This window comes from Dreissena polymorpha, chromosome 13 (genome assembly GCF_020536995.1).
Source record: "Dreissena polymorpha isolate Duluth1 chromosome 13, UMN_Dpol_1.0, whole genome shotgun sequence".
Classification (NCBI taxonomy): Eukaryota; Metazoa; Mollusca; class Bivalvia; order Myida; family Dreissenidae; genus Dreissena; species Dreissena polymorpha.
This window is the reverse complement of record NC_068367.1, coordinates 74317649-74339574: the sequence shown is the minus strand read 5'-3', so window position 1 is coordinate 74339574 and position 21926 is coordinate 74317649. Positions and strand designations below refer to the sequence as shown.

General features: G+C 37.5%; 1 protein-coding gene across 2 annotated transcripts; it reads left to right on the top strand.

Annotated features, from left to right (window-relative positions):
- The first annotated feature begins 961 nt into the window (after positions 1 to 961).
- LOC127856138 (zinc finger protein 845-like) lies at positions 962 to 21179 on the top strand. 2 transcript variants are annotated; one of them, XM_052392145.1, is made up of 8 exons: positions 962 to 1062; positions 8329 to 11395; positions 12614 to 12781; positions 13537 to 13656; positions 14192 to 14310; positions 15962 to 16097; positions 17396 to 17556; positions 18885 to 21179. In XM_052392145.1, exons 2-8 carry the CDS (start codon positions 8392 to 8394, stop codon positions 19140 to 19142), a joined length of 3966 nt encoding a protein of 1321 aa, XP_052248105.1. In that variant the 5' UTR covers positions 962 to 1062; positions 8329 to 8391; the 3' UTR covers positions 19143 to 21179. The 2 variants fall into 2 exon arrangements, with proteins under 2 accessions (XP_052248105.1, XP_052248106.1); XM_052392146.1 differs by lacking the exon at positions 962 to 1062 and adding an exon at positions 1071 to 1202.
- The last annotated feature ends 747 nt before the right edge of the window (positions 21180 to 21926 follow it).

The window sequence follows — 21926 nt, the reverse complement described above, 5'->3', positions numbered from 1 at the left end:
ATAGACTTAGTACCTCCAGGGCACCCAGACACGTATACTCTTCCAGTACATCTTAGACGAATACTCCATCTCTCTACTGTGTCTCCGATAAAAGAAACCTCCGCTTTATTAATGTTAATTGCTGAAGCCTTGGCAGAGGGAAGAGCTCTGAGCTACAGGTAGCCTTACACTTTATCAAGCCTGACATAGTGTTCGGGACCGAATCCTGACTCAAGGGAATCAAACCTGAAAAACTCCTATCTAGCACTTGTCCGGTCCAAACTTAAATATGCCAGTGTCGTATGGGATCAACTCCACCAAACAGACATTGACCGCCTAGAGCGTGTCCAATTTTCAGCCGCAATGTTCATCACCAGTGATTAACGCTACAGACAGTCGGGCTGTGTCACAGACATGCTTCAAAAGCTGGACCTCCCACCACTCCAAGACCGACGACGAGCCCACAGGCTGACGCTCTGGTACAAGATGGTGAAAGGGCACTTACCATCCATCCCAATTGAACACTACCTCTAAGGCCTAAACGTACAATTAGGGCTAAGAAATACGAGGACTATATACATCAGAACATCGTGTGCAAGCAAGTAAACAATAATTCTCAATGCTTTCAACTAATTCCAGCAACGACTAATACCTTTAAAAACTAATTCTTTGTTAGAACTTTGCCTGTGTGGAATAACAAATCGCGCATTCACTTTCGTTGAGTAAAAGCAAGAATTTACCAGTATCTTCGACGTGCCAATCCAGATTCAGGTCCAAACATGCAAAGTGCGCTGTCTCAGTATAAGCAGTGCATTTATTTTAGTTCATGAAGGCTCCGCTGAATTGTGTACAAACCAATGTGCAAGTACGCAGGATTAGACTACATCTTTTATAATTAAATCTTTATTAATAAAGTATTAGGTCGTCAGATGCTCCGGATATTTATAAAATAAAAAGTATGTGAAATGTAACCTATCCACCTAGAGTTACTGTTCTTGAAAAAGGACGACGCCATTTTTCGGAGCAAATTGTTGGTTTATTTGGCGGCTACAACTACCGATTTTCTCGCTCGATTTGATGAAGGTTCAATTTTGGAATTTCACACAATTATTTACATTGGCTTGTATATATCGTTACTCAGGTGTAGAAATATTGTATTATTTTAAACACCATTATACAATCACACGGGATTACGCCAGCCTAGGAACGCTTGTTAACATGTTGTAAGCATAAGTGAAAAGTTTGCAACACAAACATTCAACAAGCTATAGCTAACCATGATAACATAAATAATATTCCTTTAATAAAAATAAGAGCAACTGTAATTAACAAAATCATACATGTATCCAGCGTGCAAAAGCCAGTATCAACAGGTTTCAGGGGTTTACACATGGGCTGGACAGGGTGTAATCACATCATAAAGAACTTTATTTTTGCAAATAAATCAAGTTATTGAAATACGTTTGCACAAATCTATAATGCATAAAAGAACAGTTTCTTGAAGCCTTAAGGTATAAGAATAAAATTCTTAAACATGTCTGAAATCGGTGACAAAATATCACGTGGGGTTAAACATTATCGTGTACAATAAATACAGTAGAAATTAAATTATCAAACAAGTGCACATGCATAAAAATCTGTCTTTTATGCGGGGTAGTTGAAATTCTTCAGAAAACTTGTTTAAAAAAGTTATTTGAAATAAAACCACTTACTGTCCAATAAATCCAATAAAGTTAAAAGGTGGAACACCCCAAAAACTCAAGTGATTCTGCACCCTGTATCTAGTGATCTACACAGATGAACCTATATAGTATCTTGACCTATTACCGTGTGTCAAGCAGTTAAGGAAACAAGTAAAAAAATGTCTGACTTAATGCAAACCATGCTGCAATAAACGATTTTCCTTTCAGGATTCATTAAATTCCTGTTATATCAATGCCCAAATTGTTTATTTACATCATGTTTAACCATGCAAATCCGATAGTTTCATACAAATTACATTTACAACCTTGTATGGAGATGCCACATCCGAAAAGCAAGAGTACTCGATTGCAATAGGCATTTGGCCAACAAAACTTCGAAAATTTGATTCACTGAACATACTTATCATAAATAAAAACTGAAATTGTAATTTTTTTCAATTTAATACGATTCTGTTTTATGTTACAAAGTCATGTAACCTTTAAACCCCATGAATCACAAAATTGATAGAGCATAATTTAAAAGATATTGAACTTCACTCTAGGTAAATGAAACCATGTTTGTATTATCCCATTTTCGGTTGGTGACATACATCTACTGTATAGATTCTTAATCATCCCCACGCTTTTTGAAAACTACACTATAAGCACTAGAACCTTGAAACTTACACACATAGTAGCTATGGGCATATGTGCGACCCTGCACTATTTGGAATTTTGATCTGACCCCTGGGTCAAAAGTTATGGGGGTTGGGGCGGGCCGGGTCAGAGATTTTCACTCTTTTTTTTTTGTTATTTTACATTAACTTCATCATTTCTGCACCGATTTACTTCAAATTGATACTGAACCTCTCTTATGACAATGCGGTCAATCTCTACTATGCATGGCTCCATTACCAACCCTGGGGCGCCCCGCCCACATAGACCACACCCACCCAAATTTGCCTTTTACTATAATTTCTTCATTTCTACACCGATTCACTTCAAATTTATACTGAAATTCTCTTATGACAATACGGTCAATCTCAACTTTGCATGACAAAACGGTCAATCTCAACTATGCATGGCCCCAATACCAACCCTGAGGCACCCCACCCACATAGGCCACACCCACCCAAAATCGCTTTTACTTTAACTTCTTCATTTCTACACCGATTTACTTCTCATTGATACTGAACTTCTATTATGACAATACGGTCAATCTCGACTATGCATGGCCCCATTAACAACCCTGGGGCGCCCCGCCCACATAGGCCACGCCCACCCAAAATTGCCTTTTACTATAATTTCTTCATTTCTACACCAATTCACTCCAAATTGATACTGAACCTCTCTTATGACAATACAGTTTATCTCAACTATGCATGGCCCCATTACCAACCCTGGGGCGTCCGCCCACATAGGCCACGCCCACCCAAAATTGCCTTTAACTATAATTTCTTCATTTCTACACCAATTCACTATTAATTGATACTGAACTTCTCTTATGACAATACGGTCAATTTCAACTATGCATGGCCCCATTACGGACCCTGGGAACCCCTGGGTCAAACATGTGGTGTGGGGAAACGCATAGGCTTCTGCCGCGCCATTCTAGTTTATGATTAGATTTGATTGATACTTTGAAAAAACTACTCTTACAAACCATCCAATTCACCATTATTGGACAGTGTGTCGCACAAAAGAATTACGTCAATATCTCCAAGGTCAAGGCCGCCACAACTAAAAATAGATTGAATTTGAAACAACTATGTAACTATGAACAATCAGTAACAATGCACTCTTACTCTTACAAATCATCCTCCACGACGCACCCCCCCCCCCCACACACACACACACACATTTTTTTTATTTTTTTTTAAGATCATCTTATAAATGACCACCACACCCTAACACAATCCCCCCACCTTCTCCTCCCCCCCCCCCTATTTTTTTTATATTGGTTTATAAACACAATTATTTATTTTAATTATTCTATTTTTGAAATACCATCAAACCATCCCACCCAAGAATCCCCCCCCCCCCCAAAAAAAAATAAAGAAAAGTTTGCAATTTTTTTGTTGCCATTTTTGAAGATAATGTAATAAATGACCACACACCCACACTATACACCCCTCTCCACTCCAACCCTCCCTTCTTTGTGATTGAAATTGAGATAGGTCCCTACACCTTTAAAAAGAAAAATAGATGAGTGGTCTGAACCCGCAAGGCGGTGCTCTTGTTTTAAAAAGATGTAAGCAACAGGTGTGCATAACAATGTTAAATCATACATGTCCGACTAAATTTGCGATTCACATTTTTGACCAGGTTTTTCGAAGAAAAAAACTGGTTATTAGATTGGCGAATCTCGGCGGGCGGGCTGGTGGGGGGAACAAGCTTGTCCGGGCCATAACTTTGTCGTTCATTGTCAGATTTTAAAATCATTTGGCACATTTGTTCACCATCATTAGCAGGCCTCCTGAAAAGTCCCAAAAAGTGCCTGTCAACCGGACAGGCTGATGGAAAAGTTTGCCTGTCTGGACAAAAATTATCCTGACCGAACAGCGTGAGTTTATAATTGAAGAATAAAGTAATGTTTAACTCATTTATATTTATTGCAATGTGCAGCCTGTGTACAAGTACACTGATAAAGTAAAACAAAACGTTTGCATGTTCTTGTGATTAGAGTGTATGATGGACAACAACTTTAAATTATAGTCAGACTCAAAACAAAATAACATACCATGACTACGCATTGATTAGAAGACTTGCACCGTATTGGATAGTTTCAACATATGTCACAAAACATATAAATTGTGACTTGTCATAATGCAGCCAACTTCTGTCAGACTTCCACTACTTTGAGAAGTTCTTTTTACTTGTTTTGCTTCATATTCTTTTGGTTTTGTTTTATATCCTCATCGCTTAGCTTCATTTTCTGGCCTTGTCTAGCGCCATTGAAACTTTAACAACAACATATTTTCATGTGTAGTTTTTGTTGAAACGTTTGTACATGTAATTGGATAGGTGGTAATATGTCGGACCAATAAAATTGACGTTTTAGAAAAAAAAAGGAGAGCACTCTTATAAACTAGTGATGCGTTAGTGTTCTTAATGACAAAAAGGCTCGTAATTCACAAAAAGAGGGATTCTAATTGGGTGTTTTCGTTCTTTTGGCAAGTATTAGACTTTTCCGTATTAAGTCACAATTTTTTTGACCTGTCACAAGGACTGGAGATGTTAGAAATTTCCCCGAACCATAAAGAATTTTGCTTCACAAGACCGGCGGTCCGGCCTTTTCAGGAAGCGTGCATTAGACAGTGTGTCGTGCGAAAGAATTATGTCGAATCATGTATCTCCAAGGTCAAGGTCACAATTTGAGTTTGAAGGTCAAAAATGGCCATATATGAGCTTGTCCGGGCCATAACTTTGTCGTTCATTGTCAGATTTTAAAATCATTTGGCACATTAGTTCACTGTCATTAGACAGTGTGTCGGGCGAAAGAATCATGTTGATATCTCCAAGGTCACAATTTGAGTTTGAAGGTCAAAAATGGCCATAAATGAGCTTGTCCGGGCCATTACTACGTCATTAATTGTGACATTTTAAAATCATTTGGCACATTTGTTCACCATTATTGGACGGTGTGTCGCACGAAAGAATTACGTCAATATCTCCTAGGTCAAGGTCGCCACAACTAAAAATAGATTGAATTTGAAACAACTATGTAACTATGAACAGTTCAATCAGTAACAATGCACATTTTGATTTTGAGTTGTCTCTCTTTATCAGACTTTTATGCCCCCATTCGAAGAAGAGGGGGTATATTGTTTTTTGGTCGGTCCGCCCACCAGATGGGTTTCCGGATGATAACTCAAGAACGCTTAGGCCTAGGATCATAAAACTTCATAGGTACATTGATCATGACTGGCAGATGACCCCTATTAATTTTCAGGTCACTAGGTCAAAGGTCAAGGTCACAGTGACTTTAAATAGTAAAATGGTTTCCGGATGATAACTCAAGAACGCTTAGGCCTAGGATCATGAAACTTCATAGGTACATGTACATTGATCATGACTGGCAGATGACTTCTATTGATTTTCAGGTCACTAGGTCAAAGGTCATGGTCACAGTGACTTGAAATAGTAAAATGGTTTCAGGATGATAACTCAAGAATGCATACGCCTAGGATGATGAAACTTCATAGGTACATCATTAATCATGACTGGCAAATGACCCTTATTGATTTTCAGGTCACTAGGTCAAAGGTCAAGGTCACAGTGACTCAAAACAGTAAAATGGTTTCCGGATGATATCTCAAGAATGCTTACACCTAGGATCATGAATCTTCATAGGAACAATGATTATGACTGGCAGATGACCCCGATTGATTCTTAGGTCACTATATCAAAGGTCACAGTGACTCGAAACAGTAAAATGGTTTCCGGATGATAACTCAATAATGCTTATGTCTAGGATCATGAATCTTCATAGGAACTTTGATCATGACTGGCAGATGACCCCTATTGATTTTCAGGTCACTAGGTCAAAGGTCAAGGTCACAGTGCCTCTAAACAGTAAAATCATTTCCGGATGATAACTCAAGTATGCTTACACCTAGGATCATAAAACTTCATAGGTACATTGATCATTACTGGCAGATGACCCGTATCAATTTTCAGGTCACTAGGTCAAAGGTCAAGGTCACAGTGACTTGAAACAGTAAAATGGTTTCCGGATGATAACTAAAAAATAATTAGGCCTAGGAGGATGAAACTTCATAGGTACATTGATCATGACTGGCAGATGACCTCTAATGATTTTCAGGTCACTAGGTCAAAGGTCAAGGTCACATTGACAAAAAACGTATTCACACACTGGATTCCACTACAACTGACAGCCCATATGGGGGCATGCATGTTTTTACAAACAGCCCTTGTTTTCTAATTGAAATCAAGGTCAATTTTACACAAGGGGGTTAACAATACACATTTTGAATTGTCTCCCTTTATCAGACAATGTTTCAACTGAAAACCTGGTTTTGTGACAATTTTGTCCCTTGTGTTTGATTAGCATATGGTACAATAATTGTCCTAATAATTAGTTATCTAAAATACCATAATGATTAAGACACAGCTTGTTATTTTGCCCCCCTTCGTAGAAGAGGAGCTATATTGTTTTGCACATGTCTGTTGGTCAGTCTGTCGGTCACTCCAACAAATGGTTTCCAGACTCAAAAACGCTTAGGCCTGGGATCAGGAAAGTTCATAGAAACATTGATCATGACTTGCAGATGACCCCTATTAATTTTCAGGTCAAAGGTCAAGGTCACGTTGACCAGAGCTCCAGATAAGGTTTTGTGAAATTCTTAACGTTACCAGATTTTCAAAAAGATTCTTATTCTTAACGTTACTACTAAGTTTTGGAAAATAATTCTAAACTTTTCTAAATGACCTAAAAATAAATAATAATGGTTATTTTCATGCAAAAAATTATAAATAAACATACTAGCAACTTTATTTACACAAGTTCAACAGTGTCTTTTCAGTATTATAGAATTATATTTTTCAAATACCTTCATATGCCCAAACTGTGCTTAGATTGCATATCTTCGATGAATTTGTACATATTTTATAATTTAAACGGGTCTCCCCTTCAATCTTTTCAACAATAAGCCACAGGAATTGTCCCTCCCACTCGTTCAATGTTTTTTTTTGTTTTAAAATTGGACCTGTCGTGTCACGTTTTTTTTATAGCTTTTCCGACTGTGTCGGCAACTAAACATACAACATCGTATAAGATCTTTTCTATAATGTATTTCTTAACATTCAACTTCGGCTCACTTTGCGTAAAATATGTTAAAAGCGTGTTTTTACACGCTTTGCTTTTTTTTTTTAGGACGCTCTCTGGGTGCCGCCATTGTTTTTTGACAGATAGACTGTACCCACCGCTTTAACTGGAAAAAATGCGCTTTGTTAAACAAACCTGATAACCATTCTATGTAAGCACCGAAAAGATCTTTAATACGCGAAAAGAACTGAATAAAAATCGATACGAACCGATGTAAAAATAGTTTTCGTAACTTGATTTTGTACATGTAATTCTAAATGGTACGACAAGATTTTAAATTAAATACGTAACGGACTTGAAAATAATTCGTAATTACGAAAATACAACCCTTATCTGTTGACTGGAAACAGAAAAATGGTTTCCGGAGGATAACTCAAAAATGCTAAAGCCTAGGATCAGGAAAATTCATGGGGACATTGGTCATGATCGGCAGTTGACCCCTATTGATTTACAGGTCACTAGGTCAAAGTTCAAGGTCACAGTGACTCGAAGCAGTAAAATGGTTTCCGGATGATAACGTTATTCTTACAATGGCTGCTACTACAACTGACAGCCCATTTGGGGGGCATGCATGTTTTACAGCGCTTATGTATTACAATTTGAAATTAAATTACGTGTATGAAGAAATGTTTTGATATTGGCATTGAAAAGTGTGATATCACAGTCATATTACTACTATTATTTTCCGAATCGCTTTGTTGATGGGTTTTAAAATTATACTAATATACATGTATAGTCAGTCATATACAATGTAACTACGTTTGTATTGTGAAATTTTGATCATTTACAAAATGCAAAACGGTATTTTATCCATTTCAGATTACTACTTCAAGAGTTTGATAGATTTCTGAGAAAAAATGGCACGTTAATAGTACATGCATAATGGCAACTACTGAAATGAAAGAGGTATTATGTCCGTTTGTTTGTGGACTTTGTTCCAAAGGATATGACAAGATTGGTTTATATTACGCTCACCTTAAAACACATGGAGAAATTGAAGGTCTTGATGAATTATATGATGTACATGTAGCTGGTGAAAACTATACTGTGGATAAAAACACAAGTGACATTGAGCATGCTGAGTATATCTGTGGTGTTTGTTATCAGTCCTTCTCATCCATGAGTTTATTGCATAGTCACATGGTAGATAAAGAAAAGATTTCCAGCTACAGTTACTGTGATGAAGATCATACAGCTAGAGCATACAAAAAGTTATCTAAGGACAGTCCAAAAACTGTGGAGAACAAAAAAAAAACTGACATCAATGATGAGCAAGTAGTTAGTGATGAGAGTCCAGTAAATGCTAAAAAGAAAAGAGGTAGACCAAAAAGGTTGAAGGAACATGTTAAGAATGAGCATGATGGAACAGACCTTAATGCTTTTAAAAATGTAAATGCAGACAAAAGTTATTCATGTGAAACATCTACTGAGCAAAATGTTGTCAAAAGAAGAGGCAGACCTAGTAAAATAACCAGTCCAAACATAGATGAACAACCAATTAGAAATAATCATGCTGGAATGAAGCGCAAAGCAACTGAAGAAGTGGCATCTGAAGCTTTTAAACAGAGAAAACTAAATAAAGATACAGAAACAACTGATGGCAAATGTAATGAAAGTTTTGAGGAGAGCTCAGTATCTAAGTATGGCACACGTAGAAGTGTAGGTCGTGCAACAATGAAAAAGGTAGATTACAAGGCATTGGCTGGGTATGGAACTCCCACACACCAAGATAAAGAAGAAGTCACTAAAGGGTACGAAAAGCGAGCAGAGAAAAATAACGTAAGAAATGAGAATGAAACAAAGAAGATTATAAGAAAGGAAAGTAAGATGGAAGTGACTAAAAAAAAAGTTGATATGAATGAGCCTGAAAAACTAAATTATTTGAAAACAATTCAGTTGGAAGAAGTCAGTCATGCTGAAGTGGTTGAAGCTGCATTTGAAGATATGCCAGAGCTTTTAAATGAAGCTTATGTAGAAGCTAAGCCGTTAAGACAATCTGAGGAGGAAGTTGAGAAAGAGATTATGCAAACTGGAAGGCTTCCAAAAGAAACTGCAAGAGAATATTATGATAGAAAGCATAGAGAAGGACGAAGTGTTGTTAAGAAAAACATGCTGTACTCCTGTGCTATCTGTGGTAGACTGCTCACATATAAAGCTCTTCGTAGACACAAGCTTACACACATGATTGATGATAATCATAAACCCTTTAAATGCCGCCATTGCAACAAATCCTTCAGGTCGAAGATACATTTGGAGGATCACATAAGGGTTGCTCATAGAAAGTACCGATTTAAATGCTCAAAGTGCGACCGTTCTTTCAAATCCCGCCAGATGATTGAGCAGCACATAGCAAAACACATTTTACTGAAAGAAGTGGAAGAGACATCATTAAATGAAATTTCATATGAGATAATAGAAGTCCCTAGAGTAAATGAAACAAGTCTAAACAAGGAGGATGAAACTGAAACAGTTAATGAAAACTCCCAAGCTATTAACCAAAATCATAGAGAACCTTATGGTTCAGGTACTATTAACATAGAAGCTAAAAATGTAGTGAATCCTGATGGAACTACAACATTTGTGTATAAATCTACAGATGGCCTTTTTGAGATGGTACAGGATAAGTCAATTATAGCAAAATGGAAAGCAGGAAAGCTGTTGAGCAAGTCAGAATCAAATAATCGATGTGTTGAAAAGTTTGAAACAAGCAATGACAGTGATGGTGAAGGCTCCACACTTAAAAAAGCAAGGGCTGAATATTTACAGCCCCAGAAATGCGATGTCTGCAACAAAGTCTTTCAAGACAAGTATATCTGTAACCGGCATAAGAGAAGGTTTCATTTAAAAAAGATCTATTACTGCCCTTTATGCAAGAAGGAACTGATTCGAAAAGATACCTACCAGTCCCACATGAGAAATCATGTCGAGAAAAATCAAATCAAAGCAAGCGAGGTTGACTTTAATGCCACAGTTAATCGAGCTGATGTGGAGATAGTGAATGAAAAAGATGAAGACTACGTAAGAAGGACTAAACCAAAGCCTGTAGATGATAGTGGAAGTTCTTCAAAGCTGAACACAACTTGCCATATCTGTGAAAAGATGTACACCAGTAGCAACCAGTATCGTCAACACATGCGAAGAGTTCATAGCAGAAGGATTTATTACTGTGACCTCTGTAAGAAAGAACTCAGGAAGAAGGAAAGTATGAGAAGCCATATGCAGACTCATATCAATAGGGGCGAAATTTTGGAAGAAGAGGTTGATTTTAACAGAACAATCGAGATAGAAGAGAGCATTTATGTAAATATCAACAATGAGGATTCAAATGAATTTGATGAGATTGCCGAGTTAGAAGAAGCCATTTCTGGGGACGAGGAGGATATTGATAAAATTTCTGAGCAGTTAAAGGAACCATGTAAAGTTGTAAAAATTAAACCTTTGGAAAAATCTGGTGATTCAAATAAAACAGGTGGTAAACAATTGGAACAAAATGTGAGTGATACCAATAAGGATGAAAGCGACAAGGACTCTACAATGGATTTCCAAATCGACGTAGATGAAATCATGTGCGATGTATGCCACGCTGTCTTTGAAACAAGTGAGCATCTCGCTTTGCACAAGCTGAGAACACATAAGAAAAATGTTATTCTCACTTGCTCTGTATGTAATGCGACCTTTAAGACACAAAACTCATTCAATTACCATAGATCGCAACATCTTCTGAAGTCAGACAAGTACTATTCCGAAGAAGTTGTTAAAAAATTGCAGCAAGAAATGGCAGATGATCTTAAGAGGATGAAACCAAGAGGCCAACGGGGAATCGGATCACTGTCTAAGAGGGATTCAGAAATGGCTGCCTGTGAAATATGTGGGGCTCAAATTTATGGTAAGATTTGTTTGTTGGAAATATATTTTACATTAATTATGATGATTTTTGTCATAAAATAGTTACTATTTCCTGTTTTAGAAATCCGGTTTGTTTTCTTGAGAGAACATTACTTCTTTCTTTAAAAATATTTATTTTATCTAAAATGTTTTAAAGGCTTTAGGGTTACATGTATTGGATACTTTGGTTGAACCAGTACTTGGTATTTAAGGATCTAGAGAAGGATAATACAGTAGGATTTATTGAACACAGCACCTCCAAATCAGTAGGCACACACATAATATCCAGTATGCCCTCGCTACCATAGCAGTGTTTTTTTCTGCCATTTTGGGAATGGGGCCCTGTCCCTTTGGATTGGGAAAATTCATGGTGTTTTGACTAAAATTGGGAAATTAATGTTGTTGTTTTGCTAACAAATGCATCAAAATTGAGGACACAAGTGTGTCCAGTATTATATTTACTGTGGTTGATCTTATATGGATGGGAGATGAACAAAATATTAAGATTAAAAATGAAAATAAACACTGCATAGTACAGGTATTTATTGGTTGTGAATATGAGGAAGATCAGTAAAGCAGATATTAACCTAACCACCAGTCGGATAGCTTGAGGGCTAGTGAAATATAGTTGTTGAAAATGTATATTGTTCAACTAGTGGACATTTCACTCTATTGCATCCTGATTGGGGCTAAAAAGATTGCGCTGAGATTTTAAAAACAAGGATTCATGGTCTTTGGCTTGAATTTTTGATAATTCAAAATAATATTTTAGAGCCTCGAAATTAAATAAGTTAATATTTATTTTGTATCTGCATATGTGTTATATGCTCTGCAGATGCTTTAAATTGATGTTATGAAAATTTCCAAAACACCACAAAAAACACAAACAAAACTATTGTTTATGTACAGCTGTGGAACTATGGGTTAAAGTAAAAGCTTTATACATGTGTTAATGTGATGCAAGGCAGATCAGATACAGACAACTACAGTAAAAAAAATAGTAAATAATAATTGCAATTTGGTGGCATGAAGAAAAGTGGGGTCCATTTAATAACTTCCTTTACTACAATCTACTTGGAAAATGTATAAGGGAGAATATGAGGGCTTTCAATTGATGCAAACTCCTGCTTTTTGATGCATGCATTTTGCAACTGTCTTCAAGCACAGGGTCGTTTGACCCATGGTTTGACTCTATTGAAATCTCTTCCTCTGACTTCAGTGAAGCGACTGAAGCGTCACATGGAGACTCACAGGGACACGAAGGAGTTCCAGTGCGACATCTGCTTTAAGTACTACAAGAGTAGGCGCTACCTCACTGACCACAAGGTGAAGTCACACAAGAAGAAAGCAGACCAGGTGTGCAACATCTGTGGCAAACTGTACAAAGGTACTGCAGTGTTTTTTTTGTCACCATTTTGGGAATTGGGCCATTGCATTGAGAAAAATCGCGTTCTTTTTACTAAATTTGGGAAATTAATGTTGTTGATTTATGCTTACAAATACTATGAAATTGATAATACAAGTGAATTCAATATGATATTTTCTAAGGTTTAACTTACAGGGCTGGACTTTGAGTTAATTTACGTGTTTAGACTTATTAAAAAAAAATTGTTGAAAACCTTTCATAAGGAATTTTAATGTCCCATTTGGGAAAAAAATATACTTTTTTTCCTTGGGAATGGGTCCCCCTAAATTTGAATGAAAAATCAACACCGAGTCATGTGTCACTGTACTGTAAATGTATATGAGTCTCATTCTGGGAAAACAGGGCTTAATGCATTTGCAGTTTGCCATGACAAGGGAAATATCATTATATTTTTAATTTGCCTCAAATAATGAATAAGACAGAGCTTTAACTAGAAAATAAATACAGACAAGTTTTTTATAGTATTTAAAAACTTGTTTCACTGTAGTAAAAAAATTAAAAATAATTTTGTTTGAAGGATCATTATTTTTCAATTTGAGGGGAAAATATAAACTTTTTGTTGGGGGAAATTTGGCCCAATTTTTAGCTCTATAATAAATGGAAATGTTTTATGTAAATATAATGTTAATGTAATGTAAAGGTAATGTAAATCATCACTGAATATAATGTAAATGCATCGTAAATGTAATGTTATAGTGCCTATGAACCTTTTGCAGGGGCCAAGTACTTAGAGATCCACATGCAGACTCACGGCCCTAGGGACAAGATCTGTACTTACTGTGGCAAGGGCTTTACTACCGAGCTCTACCTGAAAACACACCTTCAGACACATCTAGGTATTGTAGTTTGTTCTGTTGTAGAAGCATATAAGCTGCATGCTTAGAAAATTGGTCTTAATGCGTGTGCGTAGTGTCATTCCTGTGCAGACTGCTCAGGCTAATCAGGGACAAAACTTTTTGCTCATATGGTATTTTTAAGTATCTGCTTAGCAAAATTATAATTTAGGCAAAAAGTGTGATCTAAGATTAGTTTGTGCAAACTGCATAGGCTTCTGCACAGGCTAATCTGGGACCACACTATGTACATGCATTAAACCCATTATCCCAGAACAAGGCTTATTCTACTGGGGCAGGGTTCCAGGGATCTTTAAGGTGGAGAATTTTTGCTTTGAATTCTTTACCAAATTCTTCCTTCAAATGAAACTAGGTTTCTAACATTGTCAAACCCAACTCTGTAAATTAAATTGATTATCAGAGGATAATTGACTGCAGGAGAATTGTAAGAATTTGTCATTTCAGTTTTTCATAAATCATTCTTGTCTTGGGCAATATTTAAGATGTGGAAGTAACCTTTACTTTGATTTTATTGTAGAGAAGAAGAGCTTCAAATGCCAGATATGTGAGGCAGGGTTCAGTCAACGAGTCCGTCTGATGATCCACATGACTGAGAAACATGACTACCCTGGGGCCAGCAAGTGCAAATACTGTGGGGTGAGTACCTGGGGCCAGCAAGTGCAAATACTGTTGGGTGAGTACCTGGGGCCAGCAAGTGCAAATACTTTGGGGTGAGCATCTGGGGCCAGCAAGTGCAAATACTGTGGGGTGAGTACCTGGTGCCAGCAAGTGCAAATACTGTGAGGTGAGTACCTGGGGCCACTAAGTGCAAATACTGTGGGGTGAGTATCTGGGGCAATAAAGTGCAGATACTGTGGGATGAATATCTGGGGCCAGCAAGTGCAAATACTGTGGGGTGAGTACCTAGGGCCAGCAAGTGCAAAGAGTGTGGGGTGAGTACCTGGGGCCAGCAAGTGTAAATACTGTGGGGTGAGTACCTGGGGCCAGCAAGTGCAATTACTGTGGGGTGAGCATCTGGGGCCAGCAAGTGCAAATACTGTGGGGTGAGTACCTGGGGCCAGCAAGTGCAAATACTGTGGGTAGAGTGCCTGGGGCCAGCAAGTGCAAATACTGTGGGGTGAGTACCTGGGGCCAGCAAGTGCAAATACTGTGGGGTGAGTATCTGGGGCCAGCAAGTGCAAATACTGTGGGGTGAGTACCTGGGGCCAGCAAGTGCAAATACTGTGGGGTGAGTACCTGGGGCCAGCAAGTGCAAATACTGTGGGGTGAGTACCTGGGGCCAGCAAGTGCAAATACTGTGGGGTGAGTTCACTCAGAAACACAACTACGCTGGGGCCAGCAAGTGCAAATATTGTGGGGCGAGTACCTGGGGCCAGCAAGTGCAAATACTGTGGGGTGAGTACCTGGGGCCAGCAAGTGCAAATACTGTGGGGTGAGTACCTGGGGCCAGCAACAAATACTGTGGGGTGAGTATCTGGGGCCAGCAAGTGCAAATACTGTGGGGTGAGTACCTGGGGCCAGCAAGTGCAAATACTGTGGGGTAAGTACCTGGGGCCAGCAAGTGCAAATACTATGGGTCGAGTACCTGGGGCCAGCAAGTGCAAATACTGTGGGGTGAGTATCTGGGGCCAGCAAGTGCAGAAACTGTGGGGTGAGTACCTGGGGCCAGCAAGTGCAAATACTGTGGGGTGAGTGCCTGGGGCCAGCAAGTGCAAATACTGTGGGGTAAGTACCTGTGGCCAGCAAGTGCAAATACTGTGGGGTAAGTACCTGGGGCCATCAAGTGCAAATACTGTGGGGTGAGTAACTGGGGCCAGCAAGTGCAAATACTGTGGGTGAGTACCTGGGGCCAGCAAATTCAAATACTGTGGGGTGAGGACACTCAGAAACATAATTTGCCCTAAGATGCTAACACATTTTGTTGTTTTTATCTCAGTTAAACTTGAATTGTTGTACCAGATGTTCCTGAAAGATAATGAATCTGTTACTATGAAATTCATTCAAGGTAGACTGAAACTTGTCAAAAAAACATCAAAAAGTTATTGAATGATCTCAGAATTTTCTACGAATTTGTACTTTTGAAAAGTGACGGGAATTTCATTAACAAACTAACTGGGAGGTCATGGATTTGAAACCCTCTTAGAGCATTCCTTGGATATCTCCCAAAGACACCAGCACTGGCTCTACCCAGGAAACAGAGACCGTTGCAGTAAACCTTTGGCTAATAATGCAATCAAGCTAAAATAAATAGGCTTAAACTAGAATGGGCTTGATTGTTTTTTTTAAGGTGATGTTCCCGTCTCGTCCTAAAGCCAGGAATCATGAGCGTGTAGTGCATGAGGGTGTAAAGCAGAAGAGGAAGAAGAATGGTCGTCATGGTTATGGCAGGCGCAGCATCATCTCGCCAGGAGAGGGCTATTCAGGTAAGTGGAGTAGGACTATTTGATGACTGTGATCATGCAGTCCAGATTCTAACACAGATTTCCCCTCAATAGAATTTGCTTTAGAAGTATGTTTTTACAATTGACTACATTTTATTTATGTTACTCAACAAAACAATAAGGAGGAATATTAGAACTAGTACACAATATTGCTTGTTTGCACATCAGGCATTTTAACATCAAAGATTTCATTACATTTTTTTTCTGAAAAGAAACAGTCAAATTGTAACTTATAAGAGCAGTGCCCCAGATAAGTTGCGTATCTGCGTCTTTCACCCTATTAAAATGTTTAAAAACGCAAAGAAATACAATATCATGCGTATTGAAAACGCACCCAATTTGCCTTTTACGCACATTCGTCTTATTTGATGCGTACGATACAATAGCTTTGATCGAAAATACTTTGCTCATTTTCGGTATTTTTTGTGATTATTTTCGTTACGCGGCGACGCTTTTATTCAGCAAGCGCCTGGGTGACAGAGCAATAAAACAGTCAAAGCTATTCAAACGCTCTGCGGACTAGATTTCATAGTTAAATAAAGCAGCTGACCAAATTATTTACGACGACATACATGCGTTTTCAATCCGACTTAATCCGTCGTTCATTGTGCATGTATTTGTTAAGTGTCTGTACTTTCAGTTTCTAATACGATGCGTAACAAAAATGTCTAAGAGAAAGACGTCCGCAATTGTTGCGCCAAAATATCAGTCGATCACTAACTTTTTCGAACCAAGAAAGCAAGAGCCAATAAGTGACGAATCATTCGTGTTATCGATTTTTTTTAAGTTTAAAGTTTATATCATTGAAAGTTTCAAGGATTAAAGATGTTATAAAACATCAGTTTATTAAAGTTAATGATATTAGTTTACAGTTTTATTGAATCAATACAATTGTGTGCAGCTTCAACAGAAGTAAAGCAGCAATGGTTTTACTGTATGCATCTTATAACTCATTTCACCCTATTCCAAGAATGAAATCACCCTATTTTTCAAAATCAGTGGGTGAAAACCCTATTTACGAAATAATTATTTAGGGAAACTGGGCATAATGCATGGTCCTAAACTGTCATCCCAGATAATCCTGTGCAATCTGCACAGGCTAATAAGAACTACACTTACGCCACAACTGGACTTTTGATACAAAGACACTTTGAAGAAAAATACAATAAAAGCAGAAAGTGTTGTCCTTGCTTAGCCAATGTGAACTGCACAGGCTAATTTAGGACCACACATGCATTAAGCCCGGTTTTCTAAGAGAGCAGCCCAAATTTATTTTGTAGTGTATCTCCAAGGAAACAAGACAGTGCCTGTCATTTTAATGGATGAGACAGGCAAGGAGACCACCATTCCTGTGATGGCAGTCAACACCTCTCGTCTCACAGAGTCTGTAGAGCAAGAGGAGGTACAATCAGGCCAGGAGGAATACAAGTTCATGATTAAGGTATGATTTCCCATGAGGAATACATAAAGAATAATAGGTTAGTGTTGATTATAGATCAGGTTTATCATGCGAGGCTTAGAAAACAATAAGCACGAGCCTTGGCGAGTGCTTTTTTGTTTTCGTGCCGAGCATGATAAACCTGATCTATAATCAACTCTCATCTATTTATCCCACTTTTTATTTTGTAAACCTTTTTATTTAAACAAAATTAGTTTAACTGTATAATGTCGCTGGATTTATGACATCATTTCGTCGAAATATTCACGTCATTTCCTGCCGTTGATTATAGATGATATTTAATCAACGGGGCTTTAATCAACCGAATTCGCTGTAAAAGTGGGATAAAAGTTCACGATCAAGGTATCAGGAATGCAAGTTCATGATTACAGTAAGATTTCCCAAGAGGAATACAAGTACATGATTAAGGTATGATTTCCATGCAGGAATACAAGTTCATGATTAAGGTATGATTTCCCGTGAGGAATACAAGTTCATGTCCCAGGAGGAATACAAGTTCATGATTAAGTTATGAAACCATATGATTGCTCAGGAATAATACAAGTTCATGATTAAGGTATGATTGCCCAGGAGGATTACAAGTTTATGGTTAAGGTATGATTTCTCAGGAGGAATACAAGTTCATGATTAAGGAATGATTTCCAAGGAGGAATACAAGATCATGATTGAGGTATGATTTCTCAGGAATAATACAAATTAATGATTAAGGTATGATTTCCCGAGAGGAATACAAGTTCATGATTAAGGTATGATTTCTCAGGAATAATACAAGTTCATGATTAAGGTATAACAGTATGATCCCAGGAGGAAAACAAGTTCATGATTAAGGTATGATTTCCCAGGAGGAATACAAGATCATGATTAAGGTATTACTAGACAGAAATAATTGTCTCCGATCAATAACTCATCAACTGGTTCACTGATTGGCTTAATACTTCCCATGTGCATTGGCTTTGGACAGAAGATGACCCCTATTGACATTGGGGTCACTAGATCAAAGGTCAAGGTCACTCACAATAAGTGTGAACATCGTTTCTGATCTATTACTTGTCAACAAATTGACATTTTGGCTTGATGCTTCTCATGTGCATTGGCCTTGGACAGTAGATGACCCCTTTTTAAATTGGGGTCACTAGTTCAAAGCAATGTTAAGGGGGGCATATGTCTCTGACCACAAACTCTTGCTCTAGTTGTATCAATTTATTAGAGTCGGCCAATAAAAAGAATATTCAAACAATTGAATATTATATTATTAACAAATACCTTTATTAACTAGTTTATAACCGATGCTCAATAACGTTCTATATCAGAGCGAAGGCAACGATCAGGTGGAATTTGTGGAACTATCAGAAGGCGAGCAGAACTTCATCATTCAGACTTCAGAAGGAACTGCAAGTGGGACTGCCACTGAAATGGTTTCTAGCGGCAATGGCAGCGACTATGAGGCTCAAGTGTGTGACTTCGACGGTCATGTGCTGGAAATCCCAGAGGACGCACAGCAATGTCAGATCATCCTGTACCCCGATGGAACTTTTAAGTTGCTCAATGTCCTGGATGCGGAGAAATAGGGTTGTCATTCTGGGCCGTATTTAAAATATAGACTGCACAGGCTGATCTGGGACAACACTTGATGCTTATTCATTGAGTCCAGTTTTTCGTGAACAAGGCTCAATATGCCCCCGGATCGAATGATCGGGGTATATTGTTTTCGGCCTGTCTGTCTGTCTGTCATTCTGTGGAAAACTTTAACCTTGGTAAAAGTTTGGCAATATTGAATAACTTTTGCAATATTGAAGATAGCAACTTGATATTTGGCATGCATGTGTATCTCATGGCACTGCACATTTTGAGTGGTGAAAGGTCAAGGTCATCCTTCAAGGTCAAAGGTCAAATATATGGCTTCAAAGCGGCGTCAAAACTTTAGACTCGGTCATAACTATTGCAATATTGAAGATAGCAACTTTATATTTGGCATGCACGTGTATCTCATGGAGCTGTACATTTTAGGTTGTGAAAGGTCAAGGTCATCCTTCAAGGTCAAATGTCGAATGTATGGCTTCAAAGCAGCGCAATACGGGGCATTGTGTTTCTGACAAACACATCTCTTGTTTATTTAACAATTATTTATTATTAATTATTTATTTCGCCCTGGATGTGGAAATGTTTTAGACTAACAACTTGGACACTTATGTTTTATAACACATTATTGAGTTGTCTGGGCCTGTATTCACAAAGCAACTTGATGTTCCAGACTGATTTGTCAGTAATTTGAAGAAATGTACCAGCATTCCATACTGGGCGGAGTGGCGGAAAACGCGAAGCTTCACTTATTCAAGAAAGTTAAAAAAGATCAATAAAATAAATTTATTCAATGATCAATACAAAAGATGTTGTAACACATAATTAGCCTTTATAATTTGTTGAAGCAAATTTCTATGGATACTTTTTATTTGACATTGTGCAACATTTTCATTAAACATAGAATTTTCAGTTAAAAGTGAATGTTGTGCACCAACATTTTACGATTACTGAAGGTCACTTATTTAAGCCATTTCCTTTGTATGTCTCACATGTTCTTTATTTCATTAATTAACTGAACATACCGGGACATGTGAAATTGTTGAAACACAACATTAATTTGCTTGTGTATAAGAAATATATCATTTTTCTTCAAACGCATTACGGAATACTTAATATTTAATATCATTAAGTTATCACATGTGAGGAAAACTAACTAGGATGCAGTGATAAGTTGGCATTTTTCCAGAAAGCATTACTTTGTAGAAACTTTGTACATAATGTTTATGAATATGAAATTATTTAAGGTAAACTATGTATTTGCATTCTGTTGTTTCTATGCCCCCGGATCAAAAGATCGGGTGTATATTGTTTTTGGCCTGTCTGTCTGTCACTGTGTCATTCAGTCAGTCGTTGTGTGTGTCCCAAAAAATTAACCTTGGTCATAACTTTTGCAATATTGAAGATAGCAACTTGATATTTGGCAATCATGTGTATCTCATGGAGCTGCACATTTTGAGTGGTGTAAGGTCAAGGTCATCCTTCAAGGTCAAAGGTCAAATATATGGCTTCAAAGAGGCGCAATATGGGGCATTGTGTTTCTGACAAACACATCTCTTGTTTTTTTTGAGTTTCAGAAAAAAAATCTTATTTTTTTCCAATTTATTCCGATTCCGCTCTTGTCAAATGTATGCTACTTTCTTATTATTTTTTTCCCATTTTATTCCAATTCCACTTTTGTCAAATTTATGAAGATAAACATTTTGGACTTAAAAATATAGGTAGACATGGTTTTATTGTTGTCTTTGAATGTTGCATGTTAATGGATTAATGCCTTAAATGTTTAATTGGTTGAACATTTACCGTGAGAAAGATCCTAGACACCAACTGAATGTTTCACACATCTAGATGTGTTTTCAAGGTTTGTTCACAATGTTGATGTTTTAACTGTTGGTTAGTTGAATTGGCATGTAATGAATTTACTTTTGCAACTGTATAATAATGAATTGCTGTTACCAAGATCATGTTATGAAAATAGTCCATGCTTTGTTCAGTTGATTTTAAAAATTAAAGATGACCTAATCGTATCTGCATGATATATTTAATGCTACAGTACATGTACCTGTACCAACTTCAATCATCTTGCATGAGACATTTAATAATTCAGTACCCTTACCAACTCCAATCATCTTGCATGAAAAGTTAAATGCTACAGTACCCTTGCCAACTCAAATAATCTATTGGATTAGACATTTAATGCAACAGTATCCTTGCCAACTCCAATAATCTCTTGCATGAGGCAATAAATGCTACAGTACCCTTGCCAACTTCAATAATCTCCTGCATGAGAAATTAAATCCTTCAGCACCCTTGCCAACTTAATTTTCTTTGGCAAGACAGTTAATGCTACAGCACCCTTGCTAACTTCAATAATCCTGGGTGAGACATTAAATGCTTAAGTACCATTGCAAACTTCAATGATCTATTGCATGAGACATTTAATACAACAGTACTCTTGCCAACTTCTATAATCTATTGCACGAAACAATAAATGCTACAATACCCTTGCCAACTTCAATAATCTCTTGCATGAGACATTAAATGCTACAGTTCCCTTGCCAACTTCCATAATCTATTGCATGAGACATTTAATGCAACAGTACTCTTGCCAACTTCCATAATCTATTGCATGAGACATTTAATGCAACAGTACCTTTGCCAACTTCTATAATCTATTGCATAAGACATTTAATGCAACAGTACTCTTGCCAACTTCCATAGTCTATTGCATGAGACATTTAATGCAACAGTACCTTTGCCAAATTCTATAATCT